Source organism: Maniola jurtina, chromosome Z (assembly GCF_905333055.1).
Source record: "Maniola jurtina chromosome Z, ilManJurt1.1, whole genome shotgun sequence".
NCBI lineage: Eukaryota > Metazoa > Arthropoda > Insecta > Lepidoptera > Nymphalidae > Maniola > Maniola jurtina.
In genome coordinates, this window is record NC_060058.1 from 15175775 (window position 1) to 15198820 (window position 23046).

At 37.9% G+C, this 23046-nt stretch overlaps 1 protein-coding gene across 3 annotated transcripts; it reads left to right on the forward strand.

Annotated features, from left to right (window-relative positions):
* Window positions 1–2819: 2819 nt before the first annotated feature.
* LOC123880699 (proton-coupled amino acid transporter-like protein CG1139) lies at window positions 2820–21437 on the forward strand. Of its 3 annotated transcripts, XM_045928980.1 has the most exons (9): window positions 2846–2895; window positions 3337–3595; window positions 7715–7849; window positions 9266–9384; window positions 10067–10220; window positions 15093–15453; window positions 18054–18235; window positions 18612–18787; window positions 19371–21437. In XM_045928980.1, the coding sequence occupies exons 4-9, from the start codon at window positions 9324–9326 to the stop codon at window positions 19685–19687; spliced, it is 1251 nt and encodes a 416-aa protein (XP_045784936.1). In that variant the 5' UTR covers window positions 2846–2895; window positions 3337–3595; window positions 7715–7849; window positions 9266–9323; the 3' UTR covers window positions 19688–21437. The 3 variants fall into 3 exon arrangements, with proteins under 3 accessions (XP_045784934.1, XP_045784936.1, XP_045784935.1); XM_045928978.1 differs by lacking the exon at window positions 3337–3595 and having other exon boundaries at window positions 2820–2895; XM_045928979.1 differs by lacking the exons at window positions 2846–2895; window positions 3337–3595 and adding an exon at window positions 4937–5045.
* Window positions 21438–23046: the final 1609 nt, after the last annotated feature.

A 23046-nucleotide genomic window follows, 5' to 3' on the forward strand; every position in this document is an offset into this window, starting at 1 on the left:
GCGGTATCAATGTCGTTGCCATTGAGACTGTGCGCGTGTAGCGGTTTACAAAAATAACACGCCCAGCAATATAATGTTCCTCTATAAGCGGCGTTTTCAGGGGGCACGGCAGTGCCCCCGCCAAGACGAGCCAAACGGCGGCCGGGGCGCTACGTACCTTTTTCTCGAAGTGTTTCGCCGTATTTTCGACCCGTCATAACTTCGGTCTGGATGACGCTAGAAAGCTGAAATTTTCAGTATAAGGTGTCCTCAGCAAATTTACCAAATATACAAAGTATCAAATATCTAGCTTTTATGGTTACATTACAGATTTATTGATACCTAAAATACGCCGTTTTCGTCCCTCACTGATGATCATCACAATTCATAGTCTGTAATTCTAGGGTACTTTCCGAAGTCCTAGAAGGCTGAAATTTGGTATGTAGACTAGAAATTGCATACAAACTACAGGAAAATTAAGAAATTGGAATTTCCCCCCCTCTACGCCTCTTATGAGAAAAGCAAATCTGTAAATTCTGTCGCTAGAATGCTGATATTTTCAGGATAAGATGTCCTTGACAGATTTATTAAACGCATTGAGTATCGATTGTCTAGCTTTTATAGTTTCAGATTTATTGACAGTCAAAACTTCAAGTCTGTAATTCTAGGGTACTTCCCAAAGTCCTAGAAGACTAAAATTTGGTATGTAGACTAGAAATTGTATACAAACTACAGGAAAATTAAGAAATTGGAATTTCCCCCCCTCTACGCCTCTTATGAGAAAAGCAAATCTGTAAATTCTGTCGCTAGAATGCTGATATTTTCAGGATAAGATGTCCTTGGCAGATTGATTAAACGCACTGAGTATCAATTGTCTAGCTTTTATACTTTCAGATTAATTGACAGTCAAAACTTCTAGTCTGTAATTCTAGGGTACTTCCCGAAGTCCTACTAGACTGAAATTTGGTATGTAGACTAGAAATTGCATACAAACTACAGGAATATTAAGAAATTGGAAATTTCACCCCTCTACGCCTCTTTATGGGGGAAGCAAATCTGTAAATTCTATCGCTAGAATGCTGATATTTTCAGGATAAGATGTCCTTGGCAGATTCATTAAACGCACTGAGTATCAATTGTCTAGCTTTTATAGTTTCAGATTTATCGACATTCAAAACCTCTAGTCACAAATTCTAGGGTACTTTCTGAAGTCCTAGAAGAATGAAATTTGGCATTAAGTAGGAATTTCAAGAATTATGAACAACAGATAAATTAAGAAATCGGGTCCCCCTTCATCCTCTCGTATATGAGATGCATATCTGTAAAATCTGTTGCTCGAATTCTGAAGTTTTCAGGATAAGATGTCCGTGGCAGATTTATCAAACGTACCAAGTATCTGTGTTTCCTGAAGTCCTAAAAGACTGAAATTTGGTATATCTGCTTCAAAATTGAGTTGCAAGATTCCACCCGAACAAACATATTTAAATACGAGTACATTGCAAGTTGAATAAAAGCTTTTAAAAAAAGAGGTAACGATAGAGAGTGGGCCCTGAAAATGGTGTACCTACCTACAAAAAATAGATCCAAAAAAATCTAGGGCACCTGCCAAAAAGAAATGAAATCCCACCAAAAACATTTCATGTAAAAAGGTAGCCAAGACTCACAAGTTCATAATGTTTTCACTGTTAAAAAGTTATGAGATCTTTAATAGAGCCAAGCCCCTAGCTGAGCTTAGATTTGTGCTGGCCATGGGACCTATCCGAAGTCCAAAGTAATATAGCTCTTAAATGTTCTTGACTGTATCACATTTATAACAATAAATAACAAATCACTCTACTTACAAGCTCTGATTCTACAAACCGTACATCTTGCTAAAAAAAGGATGGCTTGGCCGTTTAATGTTCGTAAAACTATTACATGACATAACATATTTTAAGGCCTTAAGGAATAGTTTGTTCGACAATTACTAATTTGTATTGTACTTCGTGATGGTCGCATAAGCTATTCCGGGCTTAAATGTTATTTCAGATAAAAAATCCACGAACTGTAAACGGCCAAGCCGTACTTTTTTACCAAGATATAAGGTTTGTAGAATCAGAGCTTGTAAGTAGAGTGATCTGTTATTTATTGTTATAAATGTGATACAGTCAAGAACATTTAAGAGCTATATGACTTTGGACTTCGGATAGGTCCCATGGCCAGCACAAATCTAAGCTCAGCTAGGGGCTTGGCTCTATTAGAGATCTCATAACTTTTTAACAGTGAAAACATTATGAACTTGTGAGTCTTGGCTACCTTTTTACATGAAATGTTTTTGGTGGGATAGTAACATGTCCCAAAGAACGCATACGTGCGCACTCCTGTCAATCTAATCCGCTAGAATCAGTGAGAATGAACTAGTGATGAAACCATAGGATGACACACTCGGTTTATCCTAAAATCGACATATAGATGTCAAATATTAAGGGGTGTCGTGAAATCAAAGATACCTACCTAATCGTTTCAAAGCCTAGGTAGTGTCAAAAGGTAACATTTGAGGCTTGCCAGTGTAGGTAAAGCCTCGTAGTTTTTGCGTGAAAGAGTAACAAACATACATCCATCCATACATACAAACTTTCGCGTTTATTATTTTAATAGGATCGGATAAAGCTAATTAAATTGAAATGAATTGAATCTCTGTGCCAAATTTCGTCAAAATCAATAATAGGGAATAGGGATAGGGCCGTGACACGGATATGGACACGGATATGGGCTATGGGTTTATGCATGGATATGGCCCAAACCAGTTAGAGAGATGCGCAAGTACATATTAAACAATATGGTCTAATTGTTTCAGGAAGCGGAAGAATGGGCTCGCAGACAGAGTGGGCCCATGGTCAACCCCTCCTTCGAGCCAGACGACTTCCTTCCACAAAGGTATGTAAAGCCCCTGATTGACGAGCGATACAAGCTATAAGCTAGACCCTAGTTGACATACCAGCTAACGCTAATTACGGTTACGAGTTCATCATCATCATCACATTATTGCCAACCCATAGACGTCCACTGCTGGACTTCCACACATCAGGCTCTTGCGCCGCCACCATCCAGCGCTGCTACTCCCTGCGAGTCTTTTAATATCGGCTGTCCACCTATTAGGGGATGGCTTCCAACGCTGCGCTTTCAGGTTCGAAACCGACATTCTGGCACCAGGACTCCAACGTCTTGGCATTTCAAAATTCAAAATTCAAAATTCAAAATGTTTTTATTCAATTAGACTTTTACAAGTTCTGCCATTTCAGCTTCGCAACCCGTTGAGCTATGTCGATTACTTTGATTCTCTTTTCTTGACTTCTTTATAATTGTCTCCATCCACAGAACAGACGGAAACGTTTTAGTGCGGAAACCAGCCCAGAAAGAAGAAAGAAGAATTGTCTCCATCGTCCGCTGAGTACCTAACTCGGAGCTTTTTTATGAGGTCCATAGTTACCGACCATGTCTCGGGTCCATATAACATCAATGTTCACACACACTGTTCGAAGACTTTGACAGTCGTCATGCACTGAGGAATTTAGAATAGATGTTTCGCACTTCTCGCAGCTTCCTGAACGTTGCCCGATCGTGGTCGATATGGCGGGTAATCTATTTCTTTGATTACGTTTTTAAGTGAAAATCATCGCGAGGAAACCTGATGCCTAAGAGTTTTCCATAATGTTTTCAAAGGTGAGTGAACTCTGCTTTTCCACATTAGGGCAGCGTGAAAGACTATAGTCGTAACTCGTACCCTTATCATCCTGAGAGGAGACCAGTGCTCAGTAGTGAGCCGACGACAATAGGTCATGATGATATTATCATAGATACGTGATAGCGATCAGCAGCTGGATCATAATATAAGTAAATGACTGGATAGATGACATTCTGATTACTGACTACTTCATTTATATACTGTCAATACTTTCTATGAATACGTAATGGTTAATAATTATATAGAGGACTAGCTTTTAACCGCAACTTTGTCCGCGTGTCCGCGTGTGCTCCGTGACATAGCCACGGAGCACACGGAGTAATGCGGATATCAGTAAGTATAGGAATTTTAAGAATTGGATTATTAGTTACACACTAAACTAAACTAAATCTAAATTAAAACTATAAAAATAAATATAATTGAAACCTAAAATAAATTAAATTAAATCTAAAACCTCATCGAGACTACAGTTAAGCGAGGCATTGTAATTTGTACCCAAGATGCTGGCAGCATTACCCCTTTGGATGGCTTATTATATTTATTCTTCTGGACAGCTGGATGGTTAACTTATTCTTTGCCCAATGTAGCTGCCAGCTCTCGGGTCCCCGGTTAACTCGATAACCCTTTTCCAAATCTCCTCAAAAAGAGCTCGAAGCCCTAGGTTTGGATAAAGGTTCAATATCTTCTACCCAGATTCTTACCTTGTAACCCAGGCACCTTTTTAGGGTTCCGTACCTCAAAAGGAAAAACGGAACACTTTGTTGTCTGTCTGTCTGTCCGTCGTGTCTGTCAAGAAACCTATAGGGTACTTCCCGTTGACCTACAATCATGAAATTTGGCAGGTAGGTAGGTCTTATAGCACAAGTACAGGAAACCATGAATTTGTGGCCACATCATTTAAAAAAAAATTAAAATATGTTTCAATTATCAAAGTAAGATAACTATACCAAGTGGGGAATCATAATATGAAAGGGCTTTACCTGTAGGTACATTCTAAAACAGATTTTTATTTATTTTTATACATAATAGTTTTTGATTTATCGTGCAAAATGTTGGAAAAAATACCCGAGTGCGGAACCCTCAGTGCGCGAGTCTGACTCGAACTTGACCGTTTTTTATACACAGAGAATGCCTACGCATACACACCTTCGTCATGGGAAACGGAGGGGGTATGCGGAGCTTACACCCACTAAGACCTGTGTTGTGTTTGTCACCTACCTGTAGTATCACTAATTAGTATATTCACTGCGGTTCGCCAGGTTCTGACCTACCATCAACTTAGAGCTCTAGACTTTGTATCTGCAAACATTTACCGTTTCCAAGCAATCATGACTGATGCCGAGTAAGTTGGCCGTCCAAGCGTCCCTTATATTAAAAAAAAAAATCCTAGCTACTAGGTACCTATGCAAAACTTTAACAAATATCCCCTAATTTTTTTCCCGTTATTGCACGTCGGTATTAACTTTTTAACTTTTAATTAACACGATAACTTCTGAATAAGTAGGTACCTACAATAATTTGATTGTTACTGACCTAATTCAAGTGTTATAACTGAATTACTTAACTTATTTAGGCAATTCAAAATGACGAATGAGTTATTTAATTGTGTTAAACTTAAAGTGATATGAATGTTATGAAGTTAATCTTCAGAGTTGTGTTTGTGATGTGATTGGTGATATTTCTAAATATCTTTAGAGGTGTTTTTGTGATATGATTTCTACATAAATAATGTGCAATTTTCCGGAATTTAAAACTAAGTATTACTAGTTATTAACTAAGTATTATTAGTTAACTTACGTAAGCTTTTTAAGTATGAATTTGTAATAATAATACAAACATACCTTCTAAGTTTAAATACAGGTAATGTAAGGACAAATAAAAATACTTAGATATCATTTAGATATATCTATCGGAATTAAATTAAATTAAATTAATTTAAATTAAATTAAATTAAAAATAAAATTAAAGTGAAATGAATGTTATGAAGTTAATCTTCAGAGTTATGTTTGTGATGTGATTGGTGATATTTCTAAATATCTTTAGAGGTGTTTTTGTGATATGATTTCTACATAAATAATGTGCAATTTTCCGGAATTAAAACTAAGTATGTGCATGTTTTAACTTACGTAAGCTTTTTAAGTATGAATTTGTAATAATAATACAAACATACCTTCTAAGTTTAAATACAGGTAATGTAAGGACAAATAAAAATACTTAGATATCATTTAGATATCTATCGGAAAAATTAAATGTTCTTTGAAAATTGCAATTGTAAGAACAGTTGTTGTTATGTGGCCTCAGTTTAGTTTGAAAGCCATAATAAAACAACCTTTCCCATTTTTAGGGCTCCTTACCTAATGGGTAAAAACGGTGCCCTATTAATTTTACTCTGCTGTCTGTCTGTCATCTGTCTGTCCGCGTGTCACAGGTCTCTAGCTCGGAGACGAAATAAGTTACAAATCTGAAATTTTGGTATTTGACTCAAAACCAAATGTTAAATCAAAAATTTAATAATATTATTTTTCAGGGTGGCTCTCTGAAAAATAATATTATTAAATTGTTAGTGTTAGTGTTAATATTTGTTCGCGCGGATTTGAAAAATCCCGCGGGAACTCTGATTTTTTCGAAACAAAATGTAAACGATTGAAATTATAACAATAATACAGCTTTTCCGATCCAGCAAGTATGGACAACATATTATTATAACATACTATACATAAATATCAGTGCTTAGGATTCATGCACGGGCAAATGCAATATTGGCCATCAAATGCCCTCCCCAACCTATAACCTACACCGTAAGTACACGGCATCTATACATATAATATAATTACAAATAAAATCGATAGGTTGTGTTTTCAACATTCCTTATTCACGGCTATTTCATAGCCGCACAGGATATGGACAGCTACTTTTGGTACGTCAGTTCATGATTATCACCATAACCTCTACCCATCACGGTTCACTACTGAGTACGGTCTCCTCTTAGAATGAGAAGGGTTTAGGACTACGCTGGCCAAGTGTAGATTGGCAGACTTCACACACCGCCGAGAAATTTCATGGAAACTCGCAGGTTTCCTCGCGACGTTTTCCTTCACCCGTACATCAAGTAATATTCAATTGCTTCGAATGCACATTTTTCCGAAAATTTAGATGTGCACGCTCAGAAATTCACACCCCCGAATAAGAAGCTGAAATCTAAACCACGAGGCTACTGATTTATTAATTTATTGAAGAATACGAATCCGCCTCCCTGGCGCAGTGGTAATCGCTGTGGTCTTATTAGTGGGAGGTCTCGGGTCCGATTTCTGGCAGGGGTTTGGAATTTTAAAGTTTCTAAATTTCTGATCTGGTAGTCGTGGCTAGTACCCTACCGGCAAAGCCGTGCCTCCAAACGATTAAGCGTTCCGGTACGATGCCGTGTAGAAACCAATGGGGTATGGGTTTAACAAAAACTACCATACCCCTTCCAGGTTAGCCCGCTTCAATTTTAGACTGCATCATTCTTACCACCAAGTGATATTGCAGTCAAGGGGCTTTTGAATATACAAGTGTAAATTAAAAATTTATAACACCCCCGACAAGTGAAGGTTACAGTAACTAGAAAAAAGCTGATAACTTTCAAAAGCCTGAACCCATTTTCTTGAATTATGCCTAAGAACACTCTCGATCAAGCCACCTTTTAAACAAAAAATCTAAATTAAAACCGGTTCATTAGTTTAGGAGCTACGATGCCACAGACAAATACACAGATGATACACACGTCAAATCTTATAACACCCCTCTTTTTGGTCAGGGTTTAAAAAAAAAATACATCGCCGCTTTAAATATGTCAGTTGTTATCAGGTAAAATGAATTCTTACATTGAATCAGCGCAGTAGATTATTTATCGATCTATCTATTATTTATCGGTATGGCTAAAAGGCGGGGGTGGCTCAGGCGCCGTGCCGTGGTGGTGGTTGGTCCTTCTGTTAAATTTTCGCTATATAACTTATAGGGCAATTGTTTCAGCCTGTCACCCGTAAAAGATGAAAAGAAGAAACCCGGCGACAAGAGCATCTTCCTGGTCAACTTGAACGAGAACAACCTTGACCAAATCGAGAACTATGAGCCCTATGACCACCGCGTCATAGGGCACCCTACAACGTAAGTACCCAAGTTGACTTAAGAGGGGTCTCTTCGTCACTCGCTCCATACAAACGTAGTTCCAATTTCATTTGAATATTAAGCAACCAAAGTCCATGAAATTTTGCAGACATATTCTAGAAACTAATATCTACGCCTGTGGTTTTCCAGATTTCTGTTAAAATCTGGAAAACCACAGGCGTGGTTGGTCTATGTTATCAACTCTAGCGGTTGATAAGATAGATATGTGTTGATAATGATGATGGTTGGATACCTAGCTTTATGAGACCAGATAATACATCTAGTGGGAGGCTTTGGCTGTGGCTAGTTACCACTCTACTGGATAATTCACTCTGCTATGAGCAAAGTCCTACAGCTACTCAACTCAGCGCGTAACATACACAAACCGAAATAAAAACATACTAAATAGAATCTAAACAAAAAATATGGCGTCTATATATCGCTAGGCATCTCGAACATAGACAGTATAGACTGAGGCTATGTTGTACTCTTGCCGATAGAAATGAATCGATTCGACTTTCATCGCCTATTTTTAACCGACTTCCAAAAAAGGAGGAGGTTCTCAATTCGTCGGGATCTTTTTTTTTTTTTTTTATGTATGTTCCCCGATTACTCAAAGACCCCTGGACCGATTTGGAAATTTTTTTTTTGTTTGAAAGGGTATACTATGCAGGTGGTCCCATATAAATTTGGTGAAGATCTGATGAATATCTTCGGAGATGGAGAACAGAACTCCTCAATGGATAGGAGCAAATTGCTCGCGATCAGTGTAATAGCTTAGTAAACAGTAGGGTTTTAACTGGGCACAGCATATTATAGTACAGTAGGGCCACTAAAAATTGTGAAATAAAAAATTTTCAAAAGAAAAATAAAACCGACTTCAAAAACGACAAACACTAAAAACTAAAAAGTAAAAAATAACTTTTGTATAGCTACACGTGTAATGCACCTAGGTATGAAGTCGGGCGAGCTTCACTCTTGGATTTCTAATTTTGTTTTAATATGCTCGCTCGACTTCATACCTAGGTGCATTACACGTGTAGCTAAACAAAAGTTATTTTTTACTTTTTAGTTTTTAGTGTTTGTCGTTTTTGAAGTCGGTTTTATTTTTCTTTTGAAAATTTTTCTTCGAATTTTCTAAGTACCTACATTAAAACGTGTTATTAATTACTCCGCATTTGAGTAGCATTATAAGCATGACTACCTTCTTCATGAACTTGACCTTATACCTTCGTATTCTCTGACACGCGCCTAACCAGTTATTCGGTCGGGAGTCAATTCGAGAATGAACAGGCGTCTTCTAGGCAAGCGCTTCATCTTAGGCTGCATCATCACTTGCCAGAAGGTCTGGTTGCAGCCAAGTGAAAGTCAATAAAATTAAATAACGTAAAACAATTCCATTATGTTTGGTTTCAGAAACACAGAAACCTTCCTGCACTTGTTGAAAGGGAGCCTAGGAACTGGCATCCTGGCGATGCCCCACGCTTTCGCCAAGTCAGGCTACGTGGTCGGCACAGTGGGCACTTTGGTGATAGGTGAGTTCTTGCACTCTATTTTCATTCTTGTATGTCTTTTTGACTATGGATTTTTTGTAACTTTATTTTTTTAGGGTTCCATACCTCAAAAGGAAAAACGGAACCCTTATAGGATCACTTTGTTGTCTGTCTGTCTGTCTGTCCATCCGTCCGTCCGTCGTGTCTGTCAAGAAAACTAATAGGGTACTTCCCGTTGACCTAGAATCATGAAATTTGGCAGATAGGTAGGTCTTATAGCACAAGTAAAGGAATAAATCCGGAAACCGTGAATATGTATTTACATCGTTAAAAAAATTTATATGTGTTTAAATTTTCAAAGTAAGATAACTATACCAAGTGGGGTATCATATGGAAGGGCTTTACCTGTACATTCTAAAACAGATTTTTATTTCACCAGTAGATAGCTAATTTATTCCAGGGTGACATAGGCTATACATATTTAATTTTCAAACAAATTAGAGATCCCTACAAAAATTGTAATAAGCTACTCGTGCGAGGCCGGGGCGGGTGGCTGGTCCCGTATAAAATAGAATAGAAACTAGAACACACTCTTAGTTTTTGGGAACCAGTTCTTTTCCTGCAGAACCAGATGGCCATGCGAACGGGTGTTACTTGCATTTTTTTCTTTCGCGTTGAACAGCCATGTTGATTTTAGGTGCATGAATGAGTTGTTTTGTCGCAGGTTTTTTGTGCTCATACTGCATCCATGTGCTGCTGGACTCGTGCTACGAGCTGTGCAAGCGGCGGAAGGTGCCTTCCCTGACCTACACCGGTGCAGCAGTGGCCGCGCTCTCCGAGGGACCTGCTTGGTGCAAGGCATGCGCACCTTATGCTGCGTAAGTTATACAAGTTTGACCTTATAATAATAATAATAAGCCTTTTATTTTTCTCTCTTCATTTCACATTTGGTTATTTTACAATATAATTTATACTAATCGTTACGAACAACATCATATTAAACAATTATAACTAATCAAATGCAATGCAAAGAAAACTAAGTGTGTCGAATTCGCATTGCCCAATACTAAGACGGCAAATGATTTTAATTTAATGGTAAATAATGATATGTTGAAAGTAGAAGAAACTACCGTGTTCCTGGGGATAACTTTAGATGCAAAGCTTCAATGGCACGCCCATATATCAACACTTGCTGGTAAACTCAGCTCTGCTGCTTACGCTGTTAGAAAGATTCGACAGATAACTGATGTGGAAACTGCAAAAATTGTATATTTTGCCTATTTTCACAGTATTATGTCTTACGGAATCTTACTATGGGGTAAAGCGGCGGATATTGGAAAAATTTTCGTAGTACAAAAAAGGGCAATATACGCGCAATCTATAATTTAAAACCGCGCGATTCCCTACGAGAGAAATTTAAGGAAATAGGTATTCTTACAGTAGCTTCTCAATATATTTACGCTAATATAATTTTTGTACGACAAAACATCCATAGTTACAAAAAAATCGGTGATTTCCACGACCGGCAAACTAGAAACCGCACATAGGCTCGCATATCCTACGCTCCGCCTCAGGAAAGTTGGAAAATCGTTTGTGGGAATGAGTGTAATATTTTATAATAAAATTCCACAATCAATTTTAGACTTGCCTTTACACAAGTTTAAAAAATCTATTAAAAGTATGCTCCTGAAAAAAGCTTATTATACAATCGAAGATTATGTAAATGACAAAAAAGCTTGGATTTGATGCGCTCCAGCAATACACGGCGCTGCAATTGCTTGTATACAGTATGGCATATTATTGTAAATTGTACATTTGAAAAGAGCAACCGCCGAGTTTCTTGCTGGTTCTTCTCGGTAGGAACAGCATTCCGAACCAGTGGTAGATTATTTTGACGATTCAAAAGCACTTGTAAAAGTTTAATTGAATAAAAATAATTTGAATTTGAATTTGAATCTTACAGTTCATTATTATTTTTAGATAAACAAAAAATTACAAAAACTAAATTACATTTTTAAAATAGTATAAAGTAGTATACCTAAAGTTATTATAGATATTGTTTAAAATTACATTTTAATTCAATTTATTTTACTAAGTCTTATTAAGTATTCCTATTCAGTAATTACTGTTTATAATATGTACATTAAAATTGATTACTAATCTTACAATAATTTACATTCCTTTTATAAACAAAAAAAAAATTATCTATGTGAAATTACATAACAACAATTCAATTTATCTAGTTATGTCAAATTACATTACAATAATTCAATTCATCTATGTCAAATTACATTAAACATACAATAGAGTAGTATAATAGAGAGTATAATTATTATTTATTATTGAATTTATTTCAAATGATTTTCAATTTAATTTCTTTTACTATTATTCTTATTCTGTAATTTATCGCTCTATTATTCTATCTCTTTCTACTTGATTTTTTTTTCTTTTTTTAATTATGTTTACATGTTTATTAATTTTTAATATACATATATATCTGTTAGTGTGAAGATGAGAAACCCTCTTGGGTGTAGGCCTCCTCCAAAACTGACCAGTTTTTCCTAGTTTTTGCCAACTCCTTCCAGTCTCTGCCCGCAACGGATATGATATCATCTTCCCATCTAGAGTTAGGTCTTCCACGTCTTCTTTTGCCTTGAGGTCCGATCCACGTAGTGACTTTTTGAGTCCATCTCTCGTCCTGCAGTCTCGCAATATGGCCGGCCCATTTCCACTTTAATGAGAGAGCATGTTTTAGGAAATCTATCATATTTGTTTCTTCTCTTATATCTGATGCCTTAAATTTTTGAATTTTTTTAATATTTAAGAGACTGCGCTCCATAGCTCGTTGACATACTCTTATTTTGTTTCTTATATTTTTGGTAAAAACCCAGGTTTGAGCGCCGTAGGTAAGGCACGGAAGCACGCAAGAGTCCATGGCAATTTTTTTGAGAGTTACTGGCAATCGATTTTTAAAAATTTCTTTCATCGACCAGTACTTATTCCAGGCCATTGTTATTCTTCTTTCCACCTCTTCGGCATTACAATGTGGCTTAAAAGATATTTGCTTTCCTAGGTAGATATATTTTTCCACATACTCTAGGATGTTTTCGCCCACATAAATGGGAAATTGGTTTGCGTTTGTCATAACTTTTGTTTTCCCTTCGTTAATTTCCAAGCCGAATCTTAGGCTGGCTTCATGTAGAGTCTTTACCATGTATTGCATGTCCCTACTATTTTCGGCGAAAATCACTAGATCATCTGCAAATCTTAAGTGTGTTAGAGAGGAACCTTTGATTTTTATGCCCAAATTTTCCCAATGTAGAGTTTTGAAAATTGATTCTAATACTGCTATAAATATTTTTGGAGAAAGAGGATCTCCTTGTTTGACGCCTCTATTTATTTCAAATGGCGGTCCAATTGTTTCCAACTTTACTCTACTTTTACTCCTTTTATAAATATCCTTTATTATATTTATATAATTACTATTTATTTTGCAGTCTTTGAGGGCATCCCATATGCATGTATGGAAAATTGTATCGAACGCTTTTTTATAGTCAATAAATGCTACATATAGAGATGCTCTTTTTTCTTTGTATTTTTCTAGTATTTGCTCTACCGTATGGATGTGGTCCATTGTGGAAAAACCCTTGCGGAAGCCAGCTTGTTCCTTGGGTTGGTTTAAGTCAATCTGGTCGCTTATTTTACTGAGCAGACAAGAAGAAAAAAGCTTATAAAGACAGCACATCAAGCTTATTGGGCGGTAATTTTGTACATCTTTAGGATCTCCTTTTTTGTATAGTAGAGTAATGTGTGATTCTACCCATTGATGAGGGACTGACTCTTGAATTATTATTAATTTAAATAGTTTATATATAGGGGTTATCAAGATGTCCGCAGCGTATTTGATGGCCTCATTTGGTATGTTGTCCGGACCTGTGCTTTTTTCGGTTTTCAGGCGTTTAATTGCATTGAGTATGTCAAGTTCGTTCCACTCCTCTCTTATTGTATTCCCTTCATTCTCTATGTTGTGTATGAAGTGCGTTTCCGAATTCATGCTTGTGTCATAGAGCTTTTTATAGAATTTAGATGCTGTCTCTAGAATAGCTTTTCGGTTGGTAGAGATTTTTTGTTTCTCTTGCAAGCTAGGTATCCATGTTTTGTAAATTGCAAGTTCCCTATTGGCTCGCTTCATACCACGTTTCTCTCGAAGGGATTTTTCTATTACCGAAAATCTATAATTTTTATAATCTTCTTTAATTTTATTATTTACAATTTTATAAATTTTTGTCAGTTCTTTTTTTATCTTAGGAGTCTTTGGGTACGTATTCTGAAGCTCTAGGCGCTTGTTTATAAGATTTTTTGTCTCTACCGATATAATATTTTTACCTATACTTCTTACTTCGTTATTCGAGAATTTTATGCCATTTTTAATGTAGTTTTCTATTTTATTGTAATAACTTTGGACTGTGTCTTCATTTTCAAGAGCAACATCTGTACTATGCTCTACAAGATACTTTCTATATGCCTCTATCTCTTCGTCGTGTCTTAATATTTTTTTGTTATTTGAAAAGAGAGCTCTACTTTTTTTGCCGGAATCGAGAGAGACAGTTGCTCTAACTAGCCTGTGATCCGATGGGTATGGTACTTGGTTCAAGATTTCGATGTTATGAATTATCTTTGGAATATCTGTTAAGACAAAGTCAATTTCGTTCCTTGTTTTCCCATCAGGCGAACACCAAGTCCACCTGGAATCAGATCTCATTTCATAAAAGAAATTCATTACTGAGAGATTATTTTCATATGCATAGCTTATCAGAATTTCTCCCCTCTTGTTTCTTTTTCCTACTTTACTTACTTGTAGAAACTTTCTATACCACCCTAAAAAAAGCTCAGAACGAGGCTGGGAAAAAATGTATTATCATGGGAGACTTTAATTCTAAAATTGGAATACCAAGCCAATTAGAACGACGTATACTGGGTAAATATGGACTAAGTTTGACCTTACATGATGATTATTGATGATGCAATCAAACATGGAACGGGTCAACCTGAAATGGGCGTAACAGACCGTCGTCGCAGTCATTAATCGATCGACGTCCATTGCTGGACATTCTCGTAGGTATCTGGAGCGATGTTGCACCACATGAATTCAACAGCTTCCTGCGACTCGTTTGAACTTTGAAGTAGTCTATCCACTTAGTGTGGGGTCTACCAAAACAGCGCTTGTGGCTTTACGGTGGTCGTCTTCCCAGCACCTTCCATTGCCATGTTAAACTTCATGTTAAACCCATATCATACTCTTGATCGATTTCTACTCGCCACGGCCAGCCAAAGCCTCCCACCAGACCAGACGAGAGATCGAATTATTTTCGAGTATATGTGTGAGTGTGTATGTGTGTGTTTGTGTATTTGTGTGTATGTTTGTTACTCTCTCACACAAAAACTACTGGACGGTTTTGGCTGTTTGGAATGGAGATAGATTATACCTTGGATTAACATAATAAACTACTTTTTATCCCGTAAAAATCCATGGTTTCCGCGGGACTTTTCAAACACATTTCCACGCGGACGAAGTAAATAGTCCGCGACAGTTTGAGGTGGCAATCGGGGTATGAGGCAGGGGCACGCCCCGCACACTCGCATGTCACCCGCACTCACCCGCAGCGGGTTAGGGCGGGGGTTGTGCGGGTATGCGCGGTTGCCATCTTAACCTGTCGCGCACTATAGGTAGTCATCATCTATTGTTACAGACACGTCGTAAACGCATTTCTACTCATCTACCAGATCGGCGCGTGCTGCGTGTACGTGGTGTTCGTATCTGAGAACATACAGTACGTTCTGACCAAGCACTTTGAATTAGAGGTCACAGTCATACAGGTTATGACCTACATCCTGATCCCTCTGGTCATGATAAACTGGGTGCGAGACTTGAAGTATTTGGCGCCTTTATCGGCGATCGCGAATGCGGTGACGTTTGTCAGCTTCGGGATCATCATGTACTACATCTTCCGGGAAGCCCCTTCGTTGGAAGGAAAGCACCCAGCTGGGAAGATCAGAGACTTTCCTCTATTTTTCGGAACGGTGTTATTCGCTTTGGAAGCTATTGGTGTGGTAAGTAACTTTAACAACTTGGAACTTTAAATTGCCCTTCCGGTTTCCGTTTTCCTCACCAGTTACAATATTGGGACCTTCAAAAGAAGAGTGAATAGGCAGCTTCTAAGCAGGCGCTCTCTAACTTAGGCTGCATCATCTTCTACTTTTCATTTGGTACGAAAGCTCACAGCAGTTAAGCGCATACTTTATAGAATTGAACTTTTCTTAATACAACACTTTTTCTCACTGAGTGGTTTTAGACAGCAAAGGCGCCCTTGTTGAGCTAGTGAAGTGAAAAATAAATTAACACGTTCACTGCGTAAAAAATAAGAATGACTTTCAGCTGGTGCGGTGGCAGTCCAAAAAAGCCCCCACTTGACTTTCTTGATGTGCGTGGCAGGCCCTTTCGACCCGACAGCTCTGAGAGGTGTTAAAGCTCTATTATCTTCGCCAATCCATAAAGTATATATATTTTTTTAATAGTTTTGAAATCGTGATGAATCATTTGACTTTACATTGACCTGGTGCCTGGATTCTCTAAACAGAAAATGAGAAATTAGCAATCGAAAATGTCAGGTCGATCAGGCCTGATCCCGCACCCAACTGTAATTTTTATAGTGATGGGATAGTGAAAAAAAAAATATCGAGTCATTAATTATTATATTTAATCTTATAAGCACTAAGCCAAACATAATAATAAAAACAAAAAAAAATCTTTTTATATTACGTATTTAACGGGTTCTTACCACGATATTATTCGTAACCAAGTTATCATGGTGCTTGTAACAGGACCAAAACCATGAATATCGCTGTGAAAACCCGCTAAATAATAACAGTTACCTACTTAATTGTAAAAATAATTGCAAAGTAACAAAACAAGTACAATAGTTATTTGTTCAACAAGATAGCAAAATTCATTTTTGCTGCGAGTGCCTAGTTTGAACCCCGAGCGGGCGAAGGATTCTATAATAGAATCACGAGCGTAGCAAGTGATTCTAAGTTAGAATCCTGAGTGTAGCGAGGGGTTCAAAGGCACAAGAAACAAAAAGTTTGCTATCGTGTGATACATACAACTTTTCACCTCAATAGCGAAAAAATACAAGATGTAAGGAAAATAATTATTTATTGAAACACTAAGAAATTTTTACATTCTTGTAAGTATATTACGTGTTTATATTATGATGAAACCAGTTTTTGAGTACGTATTCACAATTTCACACCTTTAGCAAATTTCCAATCGTTAAATAATTCAAAGGCTTTCAAGTATTTTTACGTGACTGTTCCAGAAGAAAGTTTAATTCAGCGTTAGACACTGATGGTGTTAAATTATCACTAGAATCACTCATATTATTATTATTTCTAAAATCAGGGTAATCATTTTTTTTCTTTTGGGGAAAATTTCTTCATCACTTTCACTTTCGTCGTCGATAGTATTTCGACTTTTATAATTTGATAATCTGAACTTGACGAGCGTGGATCCTCCTTCCGTGACTGCACAACACTAGTAGCGGCTCAACGCGTACGCATCTGCACAGTGCGGTAACAGGTTGCTACCGGTCACCCACCGAAACAGGCCCGCCTCCGCACTGAGGTAACTTTTTTAAAGTCCTGTGCGGCGGAGGTCGAAAAGGACCTGCCGCGTAAATAAACTGCCTATATTACTACATTTCTTGTCACAATTCGAAAACTATATTTGTCTCTGTCGTGCTCGTAAAAATGGCCATAAAACGTGTCCCGCACAGGCGAGAAAGACCTGTTTTTTCCGTGCGCACAGTGATTTGGCACAGCACCAGGCCGATTGTGGGTGATCCGCAGTGAACGTGAGTAGGTACATATATTTCGATGACCGGTGTCACAATCCACGACAAGAAAACGTCGAATGAAAAGTAGAGCCAGTAACAAAACTACCCCAACTACATACTCACTTCTCCTTGCTTGACAACTCGTGTTTATAAGATATTGGACGAAGAGACAGATTTTTGTCATAACTGTCTTGTTTTAACCCAAAGTAAAGTCTGGGACTTCGTCTGTGGTGGCGTTTGCTGGCGCGCGTGTTGTGTCTTTTTGGAGTGTTTTTTGTTAGAAGTGGCCGGTTTTTGTGTTCTGCTGGTGTTTATTAGTGGTGGAACTGACTAAGAAGCGCTCTAAAGGGGCGCCGCGCGTATGTCGGCGGGCGCCGGCACAGACGGAGTCCATACTTATACATATAGTTTCCCTAACTTGTGAATAACTACAAACTTTACATTGGCTAATCAGTGTAAAGCCAGACGAGAGAGAGAGAGAGAAGTGAAGTCTGAGTATAGTCGAAATACGCTCTTTAGGTCTGCCGTGTCAGACTCTCTAGTCTCTCTATTATTATTGTCTTGTTTGACAGTAGAGCGCACTTAGACTTTGCTCAGACCTAAGACATTGTTAAAACGAGACAGCGTTATACCGCTGCCATAAATCTGTCTCGTTTGACTTAAGTCTAAGCAAAGTCAAAGTGCGCTCTGTAGATTTTGACCTAAAGTTAGAACCTTGGCCCTCCGGACTAGGAGGCCGACGTCTTAAAACCACTAGACTATCACCGCTGAACATAATATTATACTTACTTGAATATTTACTTTTATTTATCACAGATTCTGCCCCTGGAAAATGAGATGAAGAACCCCAAATCGTTCGTAGGAACGTTCGGAGTTCTGAACCGTGGAATGGTATCCATCATCATCTTGTACGTGGGCATGGGTCTCTTCGGATATCTTCAATATGGGGAGGCGGCAGCTGGCAGTATCACGCTGAACTTGCCTTCACAGACTGAAATGTAAGTTTATTTTATTTTTAGGGTTCCGTACCTCAAAACGAAAAATGGAACTCTTATACCCTTTGTTGTCTGTCTGTCCGTCTGTCGTGTCAGTCAAGAAAACCTATAGAGTAGGTACTTCCCGTTTACCTAGAATCATAAAATTTGCAGGCAGGCAGGTAGGTAGATCTTATAGTACATGTAAAGGAATGAATCCGAGAACCGTTAATTTGTGGTTACATCACAGAAAAAAAAATGTGAAATTGACATCTTTTTATCTCGGGAAATTCAATAGTTCATGCGGGATTTAAAAAAAAACTAAATCCACGCGGGCATCATCTAGTTATATGTAAATATATGTGAAATGGGAATAAATATATAAAATGGGATTTTTCAGTTTGGCGAGCGTGGTTCAATGTCTGTTAGCGTTCGCGATCTTCATAACCCACGCTCTGGTCTGCTACGTCGCCATCGACATCCTGTGGAAGGAGTACGTGGGTGTTCGCCTGCTCAACAGCAACCACAGGTTCCTGTGGGAGTATATGCTAAGGACCGTCATCGTACTCGTCACGTGTAAGTTACATTCCTACCTTTACAGGTTTACTTTGTAGGTTTTACATCATGGTCCAACGGGCGACTTTTTGTGAAAAACTTTGGTGGGTTGGAGGCTTTGATTTGATTTTGGAATTATGATCTCCTTGGTGCTGTAGTGAGCGCTGTGGTCTTCCGAGGGAGGTTCCGGATTCGATTCCTGGTGGACGCAATACTTTGTAAATTGTCTCTGGTCTGGTTTGGTGGGAGGATTCAACGGAGACTGGTTACCATCCTGTCGGCACAGCGTTGCGACTTGCGGCACGAAACCGCGGAGGCTCGCCCACGCACCGAGAATAATGGCGCGTACGTGAGGAGGTCCATGTCCAAAGACAAAAATAGGTTTAACAAAAACTGCCATACTTCATCCAAGTTCCTCACAATGTTTCCTTCACTGTTACAGCAATCTCTCAATATTTAACTGCTTGAAACGCACATGACTCCGTAAAGTAAGAGGTAGCCCCAATATAAGGCCAGAATCTTAACCACTAAGCTATCAGTGTCTTTTCTATTCACTAAGTTATGAACTACGTTTACTCGTCTTATCCAAACCCTTGTTTTACAGTTGGACTGGCAGCAGCAGTACCCGAGCTTGACCTCTTTATCTCACTGTTCGGCGCCCTCTGCTTATCTGCCTTAGGCCTGGTTTTCCCTGCCTTCATCCGAATCTGCACCTACTGGTACTACGTCTCAGACTCGGAAAGAATCCGTATGATCATCAAGAACGCTATAGTCGTAGTTTTTGGAGTCCTTGGCTTAGTTGTAGGAACCTGGACGTCTCTTGAAGGCATTATCGTCAAATTTTCAGCACACTCCGTAGTATTAAATTCTACTGACGCAGGCCAGAGCCTCGCCAACACTACGTCCAGTATAATGCTTTGAAAATAGTTTAAATAATTTTAAAGAATAGGGTCATCTACTGCCTCCGAGAACATACAAAGTTGATGGGCCTTAAAAATATTGGAAAAGTGAAATGGTGAAATGCTCATAATCTTCAAGTTATCGAAAGATAGAGTGGAGCAGGAGTAATGAGTGCGTCTTAGTTTTAAACTGATCGCAAAACTAGTAGTCCAATCTGATGTAGCAAGACCATAGACTAAGGATTAAATAAATAAGCACAGCTGATATCTATTTTTGTACAGCGCGCAATCATTCGCCTCATATTCAGATTAGACTAGTATTTTGCACGCACTAAACAGATGGATTATTTCAAGCATTTCGAGAACCCACAACACAAGGAGACCTGTAAGGACGGCCCTGATCTTGTTATTGTGTCAGTGCCATTTTCTAAAAATATTCCGTGGCATAACTAAGTAAGTACAATAGATCAGACGATTTTGTCGAGATGATCTACACTTATAGGTATATAGACTTCATAGATATTTTAGTAGTTTTTAATTTTAGTCTAAGACTTCTCCGTTCATGGTTGAAAGATAATATTAATAATTTGTGTAAATTACCTATTAAGTGATGAAATAAATAAAATAGTAGATTGTTCAACATGGGGGCAATGTAATGTCTTATATTATATCACGGGCGCCGCGCCGGATAAATGCCAAGCGTACCGAGGATTTTACTTTTAAATTATAAGGCATTACCCCCAAGTTCAATACTCTACTTTCACACCTCGCGAGACAGTAAAATCAAAATCTTCGTATGTTTAAATAGGTACCTACCTATCTGTCTTTAGAAGTTTCTGCGAGCAAATCGTTTATTACTCTTTGAACATTATTAGTTTCCGGAGGTAAATTACTGCTGCCATCATCGTCACCACTCGATATTTTAATTTCAAGTTGAATAAGTAATTAATTTCAATATAACAGATAATTTTTGCAATCTTTGAAAACGGTTTATAGTTGATAAGTTATACTTAGTATTAAGCCACGACCACATATGCGCGTCATGAACGCGGGATGCGGGATCCACGGTGGAATCTTATGTGACTGTTGTAGTCACGTAGAATGTAAATGGCGCCATTACAGTAGACCGCCGCGCGGCTGACGTTCCCGCTTCGTAGTCGCCTTGGTCGCGCAGGTTTGGATGAACTATTAAACTGACAGTGACAATGTCATATTAGGGCATTCGTGAGGGAGAAAACCAGCGCCAAGTTGAAATACGCCATGAAATACGAAAAAATTAGAATAGTTTTACTTTAAACTAGGCTTTGCACGGGGAGCCTGTCTACTCCATAGACAAAATATGGGTATGAATTTTATATCTATGGTATGAATGAATGGTCCTATTAGAATCTATTTACTTAGGTATAAATAACTGCCCCCCACTGTTTTTATACAAATTGAGCAGTGGTGAATTTGATAAATTTATTTGTTCGTTCAATAATATTTAACGCACAGAAGTCCGTTAAATATTAGTCCGTCCGACTAAGGATCCGTTTTTACTACGTCGTGAATATTTTAATTCATTATAAATATCGACACGGCGTGAGTTAGCAACGGAGCGTAGGCAGGGCGCTTTAAAATATGACTTTCCCACCACAAGGCGAAAGATATCCCTACTTGCGAATTAAAACTTAAAACTTATGGTGTTTCTTCCCAAACGAATGAACGCTTAATGTTATGGCATTTTAATAGGTTAAGTAAATAAGTACACTCAGAAGTTGTTTGTTAATGTTGCCGAAGCCGAAATGCCATCATAGTGCGATTGGCCTAGAAAGTGTCCAAAGTCCAAAGCCAAAACGGCTATGCCTGGTGAACTTTTCCTCTCTTCGCGGACTGCCACTCTTCATTTTCTTTTTAACCCCCGACCCAAAAAGAGGGGTGTTATAAGTTTGACGTGTGTATCTGTGTATCTGTGTGTCTGTGTATCTGTGTATCTGTGTATCTGTCTGTGGCATCGTAGCGCCTAAACGAATGAACCGATTTTAATTTAGTTTTTTTTTGTTTGAAATGTGGCTTGATCGAGAGTGTTCTTAGCTATAATCTAAAAAAATTGGTTCAGCCGTTTAAGAGATATCAGCTCTTTTCTAGTTTTCTTGCAGAAAAGAAGGTTAGATAACCGTTAGGTTCATAATATTACCTATGTCAATAGACAAATGTCAAGCTGTCAAGATGGACGTTGCCTAAATACATAATTATTTATTTGAAAATGATGTTTTGGAAAACTCAAATACTTTGGATCGTCGGGGGTGTTATAAATTTTTAATTTACACTTGTTAAAATACTTATTAACTATGCGAAATCGTGTGTTAACAATAAACATGGAATAAAAAACGCATAAACTGCCTAGTTTCAGCTGAATTGAAAATTTTTGACTTCGGTATCGTTGTCGCGTTTAAACTTTAAATAAAACAATCAAGTATTTATTTTCCATGTTAACTATTAATACAAAATTAAACTTAATTAATATTTTTTAAACTGCAGGAAATCCACAAGGCTATTTGGCTAGGCCATAGATTACTTTACTCTATGGACGAGGCCTAATCGTGAATTTGTGACGGTATTTCAGCTTTTAAACTATATTTTGATAGTTTAGTATATTTTTTTTATTATTCGTCTTTTTGTTTGAGCTCTATGCACTAGATGTTTAGTATAACCTCGCCAAATTGGTTACCGTAAATATGTATTATTTACACCCAAATGGTTAAGAGGATCATTGTCAACGATCCCCCGTCGATTTCCTACGTATGATATTATTGTTCTCATCTCTATCTGCCCTGGTTCGTGTATTCTCGGTTCCTAGATCGGTGCATTTGTGATAACCAATTCTAATTGCTGTGATTGGCTGAATTTACCATGTTCTTGCTGCGACAGTGAGTTTGAGCCACTAGCGGAACAATGTTAGCCGGTCAGAAATGATTGCAATTAGTCAACCTGTATGACGTCCGTGTTCTGTTTTTGATTACAAAAAAGAAAAAATTGTTGTTGCAATCATCAATTTTAGCAAATAGTGAAAGAGAGTCGACCAATCAGAGGTCACAACTACCGTCACACTTTCTGTGAAACTATGGCAGTAGGCTTACCGAGTAATGAAAACAATTTTTCATTCTGTAATGTCATGTGGCAAGTAGGGTTGCCACCTGCCTCTTTTTGATTTACAGGCTACCACCATCAAAAATACGGGGTTTAGATTTGAAGAAATTTAAAAATTTGAAGTATTTGAAGAAATAGGCGGTGGTTCTCTCTGAAATGCATGGAAAGCCTATTTAGATATTTCAGTTTATTTGTAAGTTTTGTATTTTTTCTCTGTATGTTGCCGTGTCTTGATTGGTGAACTGTGTTTGC